The sequence below is a fragment of the Mchenga conophoros genome, linkage group LG4 (genome assembly GCF_057382185.1).
Source record: "Mchenga conophoros isolate Kocher_MC1m ecotype Shallow Benthic linkage group LG4, M_conophoros_male_GT1.1, whole genome shotgun sequence".
Taxonomy (NCBI): Eukaryota; Metazoa; Chordata; class Actinopteri; order Cichliformes; family Cichlidae; genus Mchenga; species Mchenga conophoros.
Genome location: NC_140529.1, coordinates 4,536,330 through 4,547,880, shown reverse-complemented (window position 1 = coordinate 4,547,880; position 11,551 = coordinate 4,536,330). Strand labels below are relative to the sequence as shown.

At 46.0% G+C, this 11,551-nt stretch overlaps 1 protein-coding gene across 3 annotated transcripts; it reads left to right on the top strand.

Moving 5' to 3' along the window:
- Positions 1–124: 124 nt before the first annotated feature.
- LOC146575341 (transmembrane protein 106B-like) lies at positions 125–7,544 on the top strand. 3 transcript variants are annotated; one of them, XM_085269986.1, is made up of 8 exons: positions 125–350; positions 2,797–2,991; positions 3,281–3,344; positions 3,410–3,563; positions 3,651–3,791; positions 5,644–5,687; positions 6,043–6,096; positions 6,614–7,544. In XM_085269986.1, exons 1-8 carry the CDS (start codon positions 329–331, stop codon positions 6,732–6,734), a joined length of 795 nt encoding a protein of 264 aa, XP_085126112.1. In that variant the 5' UTR covers positions 125–328; the 3' UTR covers positions 6,735–7,544. The 3 variants fall into 3 exon arrangements, with proteins under 3 accessions (XP_085126112.1, XP_085126113.1, XP_085126111.1); XM_085269987.1 differs by lacking the exon at positions 125–350 and adding an exon at positions 1,184–1,642; XM_085269985.1 differs by lacking the exon at positions 125–350 and adding an exon at positions 1,669–2,191.
- Positions 7,545–11,551: the final 4,007 nt, after the last annotated feature.

Below are 11,551 nucleotides of genomic sequence, written 5' to 3'. Positions count from 1 at the left end.
TTTTTAAACAGGAAGTGACCTCTGACAGAGGCGGGTTTAGGCTGAGGAGGAGAGAAAAAGAGTAACTGAGGAGAGTTTGGATCTCACGTCCATCAGAGGTGGAGGAGGAACAGTGCTGCTGGTAGCATCAAATACTACTCTGGGATTATTCTGATTATGATTTTTTAATTCTGTTGAAATAAGATCTTGACTTTCACGGCCTCATAAAAGTGGGAAAATTCTCTATGGACAGCCAAACCCTTACAGCCGCCTTTCAGTAGGAACATCGCTTATTTAACCAGGGGAGGCAGAAGCAGCAGGAGCAACCACAGCAGTGCTCACTGAAAGCATGTACTCAGCATTGTCATCAGGTAAGGCTAGATGCTGGAGAAGAGCATGTCCTGCAGTGTGAGTAGTGCCACATACGTGTTAAACAAAGCTGTTCATGAATCATTGAGTTAAAGTCTGACTGTGATGATCCTACCCGACAGTCAAAGATGCACAAAGCTGAGGCTTTATTCCAATACCACAACAGGGCTGAGCTTTCCCAATTTTAGCAATAATCCTCTTCTTTAGACATAAATCTTTTTTATGCAGCCACATGATGCCCACAATGTTCTGAACACTGGGAGATTTTGTTCTCACGCTGCCACGTTTCACTGATAAACACAACAAGTCATTTCAAATAAACTAATTGTTCATTAGACACTAAAACGGACTCCGCGTGGGCACACCCACTCCGGCCTGAGTGGTAAATGGTAAGTGGACTGCACTTTTATCTACGCTTAAGCAGCTTCTTTCACACCACAACACGCACTGTGATGGAGACGCTGGAGGCAGCTACGGGTTCAGGAGCCTGGAGGAGTCACAGATCAGACCACTGACCAAGCCCACCACCTGAGACACAGCTGCCCCTAAGTGTGGGTTCCACCCTAACCCACTGTGGGCAAGCGTGGGCCAGTAAACGTGTGTGTGAAGAAAACGAAGCCACAGAACATGTTTTCATCACATTGAAAAACTTTACTGCTGAAGAACTCAACTGAATCAGACCATGTGCTGTTTACTGACAGTCAAAGATTTCTAACAGGGTCTGTTTGCGTGGGTGAACGATTTACACATTACGTAACAAATCAAAGATTCACAGCTGAGAGGAGACAGAGGAAAAGCAACCCTGTGGCGACCCAGTCTGAATAAGGGAGCAACCCCATAGAAAGTGCATTTCCTGTGCTTAACGCCAGATTTATACCAGGAAACCAGCTGAAATGAGCCAAAGCCAGAATCGCACTGACACATTTATTATGGCCCAGTGATCACAGTCAGTTTGACCAACAGCGTCCAGTGACGAAGACAAAGGTGAACAGTAGTGACTGACGTCAGACTGACGAAGAGCACTTCCTCTCACAGACTCGGCTCCGAATGAAAACACGGGAAGTGACCTGTCGGTGACATTCCGCTCCGGACTGCGGTCACACGGGGTCCCAGCTTCTGGGATAAAAAAGAGCCGTAAGAGGAAGATAACAGGCCACGTAACGAGTGCAGCCAGCTGCTACAGGAAGTGTTTACGTCAGCGGCGTGATCGACCATTAGCCAACCGAGGCTCAGGTGCAGCAGGAATGCGCATACAGACACGGGCTGCTTCATAACAGAGACCCACGGCGGCCAGGTACGTCCCGAGCCCGGTGCTGTCGCGGGCAGGAGGGGTAGAAGCTGGGAAAGGCGGCTGCTGTTTGTGTGCTCCGCTTGTGTAACGTAGCAGCGGCCCCGGAGCTGGAGGCGTCTCGTTCACACTCGTCCCGGGTGTTCAAATATTAAGAATGGACGTTTTCACGCAGCGCTTACAGACATCAGAGACACGCGTTCAAACCTGTCACAGCAACGTTTAAACACGTCTGTGTCACTGAGCACACAGCGCTGTGATACTTGATTCACTGAGCTTTGAGCGAAAAACTACTACTGACGGGCGCAGTCACACATCCACGTGACCCACTCCGTTTCACGTGACCCACTCCGATTCACGTGATCCACTCTCACATCTTTTTCCAGGCCTCGAGCCTCCGGGCCTGGCACATCCAGATCACTGGTCCCATCTTCCACAGCATGAGTAGTTTTTCCTTATGATTCAGAAAATGATTTGAAACTGTGGAATTTCACATGCACAGTCCAGCTACTACAGGACTGTCACAGATGACGGCTGTTTTTCCCATCGCTCCTGGTTTGTTCTGGAAAATCTGCCAGCTGCACCCACTACATCAGGGGTGTCCAACTCCAGGCCTCGAGGGCCGGTGTCCTGCAGGTGTTAGATCTCACCCTGGGTCAACACACCTGAATCACATGATGAGTTCATTCCCAGGCCTCTGGAGAACTTCAAGACATGCTGAGGAGGTCATTTATCCATTTAAATCAGCTGTGATGGATCAAGGACACATCTAAAACCTGCAGGACACCGGCCCTCGAGGCCTGGAGTTGGACACCTGTGCACTACATGAACAAAAGAGAAATCTAAATCCCATCAGTGCACAGATCTCCTGTGGATGTAGGCGTCCTCACATCCGTCTGTCTCTTCATGTAATCCCAGACACACTCGATGTTGAGGTCAGGGCTCTGTGGGGGCCGGACCGTCACTTCAGTGCTCGTTCTTTGTGTTTGGGCTCGTTGTCCTGCTGTAGTGTACGTTTGGGGCCAATAAACAGTCATTTGTTTGAAAGCATTCTTTGTTTACAGCATGTTTACACACCTGCCTAAAACTTTTGCACAGTACTGTGTGTGTGTGGTAGTTGTTTTTTTTTGCTTGTGTTTTGTAATCTTTTGTTTCTTTAGGTATGGGAGCTGCTCCAAGCCAGTGTGAGGGTGTCACCGAGGACTGTGTCCAGCCCAGCGGGGCGGGACAGGAAGATTCCAACCAGCCTATCAGTGAGAAGGACAGCACTAAGAGGACCAGCTGGAGCAGGAGATGCAGCTCAGCAGACACTGTTCACTGTCCCACCTGTCAGGGCACCGGGCGTATACCCAGAGGTAGTGAACACACACACACACATGCATGTCTGGTTTGATATCCTCGTGGCCATCAACAATGAATGCCTGACCCTAAACCTAAGCTCAACCCAACTGTAACCCTGACACTGAAACCACATGTTGAGTGTGAAAAACTGTCACAGGGTGAGAAGCCCCCCAGTGGGGTCAGCGGTGTGCCACAGGGCTGACACAGACATGAGCGGTCACGGTTTGCTTTGATAACCCAGCAACGTTACGTCTGCCCCACTTTCTTCTCTAATCTAAGAACCTTGTTCCAACTGTGTTGCAGGTCAGGAAAGCAAGCTGGTTGCTGTCATTGCCTGTACTGACCAGAGGCTGAGGCCCAGACACACGTAAGAGAGCTGCTGATGCTTGTTGTGTTATGCATTTGTGTTTCTCATGTTTTGTCCTCACTCAGGAAGCTGTATGTGGCCTCGTCTGTCGGGCTGTGCCTCCTGGTCAGCGTCCTGGTGTTGTTCTTCCTGTTTCCGCGCTCCGTGATTCTGTCTCCAGTAGCTGTCAGTTCATCCTCTGTTTACTTCACTCACGACGGCGTGCAGATTAACATCACGGTGAGCAGAGAGGGACGGCTGTGATGAACGGAGCAGTCAGGCTGTGCAGGGACGGACGGGATGATGGCTCTTTGCTTTCTTTTGTAGAACGTGTTGAACATCACTAATAACAACTTTGCAGCGGTGCAGGCCTACAACCTGACAGTACAGGCACTCAACTTTGGCACGGTGCTGGGAACGGTGTCCATTAAGAACGTCGTGTCTGTCAGACCTCTGTCCATGAAAACGGTGAGATGTGACGCAGTCACCACAGCTGAGAGGAAGGAGCACACACCTGTCCTTCTGTGTAGAAGTGCAGCGAGGCAGGATAAGAAGAGAAAAGCAGATAAATAAGAGCGAGTTTGTCGCGTTTCCTTCTCCTGCTGATGATTTCTGCTGTGGCATTAGCTCAGCAGCTTTTAGATTTGAATGAAGTGTTCAAATTGGTTTTATGTATTGCTGATTGTTGTTCCATTGATACTGCTGTGTGAGGAGGTCTAAGCTTTTTCCAGTTTGTTTTCCTGGTGATAGTCGGGGCCACAGCCAGGACTGTTTTCATCTGTTTGGAGTTTATGTTTAGTTCTTCCAGATCACCATGTAAACAGCGGGATGTTGTGGTCGAGGGTTTGGGATGTTTTGGTAGTTTTTTTTTTTCTTTTCTTTCCATGGGGCGATCGTGGCTCAAGAGTTAGGAGGTCGCCTTGTAATTGGAAGGTTGCCGGTTCGAGCCCCGGCTCGGACAGTCTCGGTCGTTGTGTCCTTGGGCGAGACACTTCACCCGTTGCCTACTGGTGGTGGTCAGAGGGCCCGGTGGTCCGGCAGCCTCGCCTCTGTCAGTGCCACAGTGGCTGTGGCTACAACTGGTGGTGTGCCATCACCAGTGTGTGAATGGGTGAATGACTGGATGTGTAAAGCGCTTTATAAATACAGGCCATTTACCATTTCCAGAAGTTGTGTATTGGTGGTCAGACCAGGATGTGTTAACGTGCTCATCAGTGATGTGTGCAGATGTCTGAGTCAGTCGGTCCCGTGGTGTGCGTCCTGTGCTGTGTGCGGACTGTAGTATTTTAAATTGTTGGTGCTGTTAGTGCAGATTGGACTGTCTGTGTGGATGTTGAAGTCGTTTTGCTGTTTGTTGATTGGAGTGTGCGGTGCATTGTCATTAGAGGGTTTTCGTGTATTCAGTGTTTTTGGTGACTTTGCAGTTTCAGTGACGCTGTCTTGCAGCGATGTTGTGCCAGCTGAGTGTTGTTGATACTTTGCTTTGGTGGAGTGTTTGAGTTGGAGAAACTGTTTCCTGTCAATGAGCTGTTGAAATGATCGTGATCAAACATGTGACAGAGGTGTGCGACAGAGGTGTGCGACAGAGGTGTGCGACGTGTTTTCCATTTGCAGTGAAGTCGGGGTAAGTCCATATGGGTGTTTGAGTTTTAGGTGCAAACATAGTGTTTTCTTCCTCATGTAGCACCTCTGTGAATTTGTTGAGATTGAGGTGTTTGTTACAACTGCTGCTTTTGGTTTATCGTAGTGTTTTGATCCATCGGATAAACGACGGCCATGTTTCTCCAGTGTTTTCAGGACAAATGTCCAGGTTAGGTGGTCAGAGGCTTTTTCTGCATCCAGTGAGAGCTTAGTTGTTATGGTTACTGTGGTGAGACAGATGTATGAGGCTGAAAAGTCTACGTGTATTATTTGAAGGATGTTTGGCTTTAATGAATCCTGCTGAATGACAGATAACCGATTGGATGCAGGCTGTTGGAGCACTGCTGATGTCTTTGTCTGTAACTGCAGCAGCGAGCTGGCTCTGTTTGACCTGAGCTGTATTCATGTGACGTGTTTGTAACATTCGGAGAGAGCTCCATCTAACCAGAACAGATTTTCACATATCCCAGTCACTGATGAGGGCTTTATTTGGTTTGTTCACGAAACAAAAATGAACATTGAAACATTTCACTTGTCCAGAGCGATGTTTCCTCACTGATGGATCTGATTTCTGTTATTTTTGTGCTTTTTAATTTAAGGAAGATTACTGTTGTTGAGACTTTGTTCAACAAGTATCACAGTAAGTGAGGAATGACTCTGCATCTCTCTTTCTTCGCAGTACTCCTTCATGATACCCATCCAGCTGACAGACCCTGGTTTGAGGTGAGCCTAAGTGGGATGAATTTATGGTCAGAGCGGTTACTGGGGGGTCAGAGGTCACTGAATCATATCTATTCTAATGCATTTGCTGTCTAACAGCAGATGTGTGACACGAAGCATCCAAGTCTGAGTCTTTCTCTGTAGACTTAAATCTGTATTCGTCAGTCCGCTGTTTGAAGGTTACATTCTGCACAGGTGATGTAGAAAGTGGTGAATGTTGTTCAAAGGTTGGTTTGCACTGTGAAATGATCCAGCTCTGCTGTGTGTTACGCTCTCATTTAGCAGCTGGTGCACAGTTTGTTTCTGTTCTGTGTCTAAAACATTTCATTCTCCTGTCTCTGCTGTCTTCCCTCTGCAGTAACTACTGTAAGAAAGAGTCGCTGCCTGTCCATATTCTGTATGTGAACCTACAGTAAGTATGACATCCTCCTGCTTTTGTTTCAGCAGGCTCGTAGTCTTCTTCAGTTTGTGCAGAAAATACAATAAAGAAGTTTTAAAGTTAGATGTTAACAAGCTTATATTATCAGTGTGGTGTAGTAGGTCTTTGCTCTTGGCTGTTTTAATTGGTTCTACATTATTTGAAATCTGAACATTTTAAGCATGAAGAGATTCACAGAAGCTGTTCGATCCGATCACAGCTGAGGTATGAACATGTCCCGACTGTAGCCAGCAGTGATTACCTGCATATACAAGGCTGTATGTGGCAACAGCAGCCAGATCAGATGGTCCTGAAGGAGCAGTGAGTCTGCTTTGGTCTTCATGAATGTTTGCTGGTACTTGTACGTGACAACGAAATGTGTAGGCCATCCTTCTTCTCCGCTCCCAGCAGGGAGTCGGTGAGGGAGAAGTGTCTTCAAACTCGGGCTGACGCACAGCTGTGAAGGTCTGCAGTTTCCAGCTTGTTGATTTTCACGGTGATCTCTGTGCAGGATATCTCTGACAGTCTTCTGCCTGGCCCGCTATGAGCAGCTGTCCCTGGAGACGTACGAGTACATCGACTGTGGAGCAAACAACACCGTACCACACAGCGTACAAGCCGCGTCGACCTGATGGAGGCACAGATAACAAATGCTGTGCGCGTGTCTGTGAACTGGAGGAATGTGCTTTGTAATATTTAGAGCAGGATGTTGAATGACTGTAAAATCAGTGTGAAGGTTAACAGCTGCTTTGGTTTTGAATTAAACTGACTGTGCCTGGAGAGGAAGGTGAAACGGTGTGATGTGCTGCAAGTCACGTGGTAACCATGTGACCCTGATCACTGTAGTCAGTCCATTAAAAGGACCCAGCACCTACAGGGTGGTCCAGCATGTGCTGCCCCCTCTGTAAGCTGCAATCCTATAAATCCTTAGACGGCCTGATGATCTTCAAATGAAGCTCAGTATTTGTCTTTTTGAGAGCGTATTCACCAAACTTACTGCCAAAGACATGAGCAAGTATTCTCCACTTGATCGTCTCTGTTTGAAAGTTTGTTCAGTAATTCTACCTTCATCATTTTGCTCTTCCTCTCCTTAGCCAAGTTCTTTTTACACACCAACACATCTGCTCTTCAGGGTTTTTGGGTTTTTCTGTATATTTTCTGCCTTCTCTTTATTTCTTGTGTTTGTTATACTGAAGTGGAAGTGTGAGGCTTTGGAGCTATTTCTAAAGAGATCTTTAAGAAACTTTATGCAGCAAAATACCTTTGCAGGTCACAGCCTGTTAAAATGAACTGGCTTAACATTTAACACATGTAAGTGCAGTTCTCCAGTGAGGCCATGTTCTGGTTTTTGGTGCATTGATGAAATGACGCAGTTTCCTGTAAAGCTTCCTGACAGACGCTTCCTCTCCACAAGTCCAATAAAGCTATGTGAGCCTGTTTGAGTCCTGTGTTTGGTGAATGAATGCAGGGGGGAAACAAAGCCAACTGCAACAATGCATGAAACACAGCATCGTGGCTTTAAAACCGTCAAATCAGCTCCTGCTAGTTGAAGTTTGTTAGTCAGCCCAGTGTTTCCAGTCCTGTGTTAAACAGGCAGCTGCACTGCTGTGAGAGATGGGCAGAGGCTGCAGACGTTCTGGGCAGAGGCTGCAGACGTTCTGGACTAAAGTGTCCGTACGGATACTCGTGTTAACCAAAGTGAGAAAGTACAGGCTCTGAAAAGTACTCAAAGTAACTCCTTGAATGTTTAATGAACCTTGTGCTATATTAATGTAATATTAAAATAATATTAGTAGATGGAATAAAAGCTTTATTTCAGTTTAAGTGTTAATTCTACTTGTCCTCAGCTTGAATCAGTCAGATGGAGCATGAGCAGAATCTAAAGGAGGACTCATTCAGATCTGTTTTCTGCTGCGTGCACTGTAGAGGGTGACTTTGCCTCTAAACAGGGAAATGAGCACAGTCAGGGTTTAGCAAGTGGGGGAACATTAAAGTCAGATGTTGTGACTGATTGTGAATCACAACTCAGTCGTCTCTATCGAGAGCTTCAGTGATCAGCTGATCCAGGGTGCTGCTGCTCACGGCTCTTTGTGGATGTAAAGAATTGAATTCAACAAGATGCCAGCTGATGTTTTATGAATTGTCTGGCTGATTTCTGTCCTCTACACTGACAGTATACTCTTTATACTGTCTTATATTAGACACTATACAGCTGGTATGAAGGTGAACGAATCTCAGCATCATCAGCTAAAGATCCAGAGCATTGTCATTCCCAACATGTAACATACTGACGGTTTGTCACAGTGTCGGTATGAGAACCTGTGGTGATGATCATATTAATCTCTGCTACACTTGATGTAACGTAACTCTGACCGTGAGCACAGCAGCCGCTGAGCAACAGTCCAGCACACTGTTTAACTCCACCACAGTGCAGCAAACTAACCTGTTTATCATGCAGCCTCTAAACAACACTGAGACAAACTGCAAACAAACAGTTGTTGTGTTTGCTGATGGTTGTTGAACTGATAGAAGTCACTTAAAAAATACTGATCCTTTTATGTTCACTCCTGGCCAGGCAGATGCTGAAGTACTGCAACTGCAGTCATTCTGGTGCTGTGCAGAAAAATAAATAAAAACAGTGGTCCACTTTAATCCCACACTATTTCACACGGTTTTGCCTCTTTCATCTCATTTTGCGACATCCTCTGGTGATTAATACACGAACAGGACTGCCTTTCACGTGTTGCTGTTGAGGCTCAAATCAGGTTGACGTTTGAAGGTGTGATGAAATAACTCCCCTTAAAATCAAAAGTATGTCTGCTTTGTAAATGTAAGGAGTGGAAAGTACAGATATTTCTCCGATAACGTAGGGAGTAAAAGTAAAACATTGTCAGGAAAAAAATACTCGAGTAAAGTACAGATACCTGAAATTTCTACTTACAGTTTTTTCTGAATGCTTAAACCCTAACTGTGATTCCTGTAGCACAATCTCCAAAACTATTCAGACTTATAGCAAAACCACTCACTGAGTTTGCAAAACTAAAAGCACAAAAACTGCTTTGCACTCAGTTTGCAATTTTGTAACACACACTTTGCACAACTGTAGGCACAATTCACTGCACAACACTCAATTACCAAATTTCCAACACACTCCTAGCAAAAGTATACACATGTATGGCTATCATTAACACTAATTTGCCAACTGTCTGGCACACTTTCACATGTGAAAACTTTTTTAGATAATTAGTTCACTTTGCAATCAGCCTAAGCACTATAATACAGGTAAGCTGTGTGTGCGGAGTACAATGGAGGGAGCAGAAAGAGTGAGAAGTAGAGGAGGCCGAGGAAGAGGACGTGGAGGTGAAGAAGTAGGATGAAGAGGACGACAAGGACAAGGAGGAGCAAGAGGAAGACGAGGAGGGGGGAGAGGAAGATGAGGAGGGGGGAGAGGAAGGGTAGGAAGAGTAAGAAATAGAATTGCTGATGACATCAGAGCTACAATAGTGGACCATGTCATCAACCGTGGAATGACCCTGAGGGTAGCTGGCCAACGGGTCCAGCCTAACTCGAGCCGCTACACTGTAGCAAGTACCATAAGGACATCTTGAAATGAGAATCGGTTAGTACAGTCACTTCGCACAAAGATTTGTAGCACTGCCATATGCCAATGAGAAACACACCAATACCACTGATGTAAAAATACTGAAATTGTTACTTTACAGAATTGCTAGATGACCAGATGCTGGGGCAGAGGAAGCATGTTCACTGCAGACCAAGTAACCCATATAGTCATTATGGTGATTGCAAATAATCCTATACTTGGAAATAAACACTTGTGTTTGTTTTGATGTGTTTGAATAAACACCAGTACTTGAAGTTTGGATCCCTCTATGCTTATGGATCTATGACAGAAGTATGAGCTCAAACTGACATAGCCTACCTTGTGCACAGAGAAAGCAAAAGCCAGATGTGTTTTGTATTCATACCATCAGTGTGCAGTTGGCGCATTGTGTGCTTAGTAGATGATGGCTTGTGTGTACTGTTTGATACGGAAACACCATTTTTACGAAGGTGTGAGGAGTTAATCTAGCTGTGTTTGCTTTTGAAAGAGAACTACAATGTTTTGATGATTGGGTGACAGGTTTTCTTATTTGTGTGAAGAGTTTTGCAAAATTAGCCAATAGTTACAAAAAATGTGCTTAAGCAATCAGAAAAAACTGTAAGAACATTCAGACTAGAAAGCAGGTCTGTCTTCACCTCTCTGCCTTCTACTCTACTCAGATGGTTTTCATAGCACTGTTCTACAGTACATCACCATATCAAGTGTACAGCGTACTGCAGGGTGCTAATGCTGCTTTTGCAGCCAAAGTGGTAGTTTCTGTGAAACATACCATGATTACTTATATTGAAGTACAGTGTTGTACAGTGGATGATACAGTATATACAGTAAAGTAGTGTAAGAAAATAAGCAAAGCGATGACAGTATGTGGTTGTATTTCACCCCCATCACCTCTGTGGACTCATTCCGCTTCCTGGGTACCACCATCACCCAGGACCTGAAGTGGGAGCCCACCATCACCTCCGTCATCAAGAAAGCCCAGCAGAGGATGTACTTCCTGAGGCAGCTGAAGAAATTCAACCTGCCAACACGGACGATGATGCAGTTCTACACTGCAATCATCGAGTCCATCCTCACCTCCTCCATCACCGTGTGGTACGCTGGAGCCACTATCAGGGACAAACAGAGACTGCAGCGTGTTGTGCGCTCTGCTGAGAAGGTGATTGGCTGCAGACTCCCATCTCTGCAGGACCTGTACACCTCCAGGACACTGCGGCGTGCAGCTCGGATCTCAGCTGACCCTTCTCACCCTGGACACAGTCTGTTTGACCTGCTCCCCTCAGGCAGGAGGCTCCGGTCCATTCGCACCAGAACCTCTCGCCATAAGAACAGTTTCTTCCCCTCTGCTGTCGGACACATGAACAATAACCACATGACTGTTGGCACCACTAACACATGACCCTACGCTGTGTTCACTGCATCATTCCATGTTTAGCACTGATCACCACCTGCACTCATGTATATATCATGTATATATCTATCTACTTAGCACTTTTAATTCTTATTCTTATTTTATATTTTTATAACAGTATGTTTGCACTGAAGCACCGCAGCAATTTCCTAATGTTGTAAACCTGCTCAACATTTGGCAATAAACCCTTTCTGATTCTGATTCTGATTCTGATTGTATTTCTCTAGAATGACTCGAAGACCTTCTGGGGCAGGACGCCAACGCCTGTTCACACAACAGCAGGAACTCGCCGTCGTGGACCTAGTGAGGGCAGACAATGCCATCCGTCTCCACCAGCTACGAAAGCAAATACTTGCAGACAGGCGAGTGTTCAGCAACATAGACCATGTGAGCATCACCACCATCACACGCATCTTGGG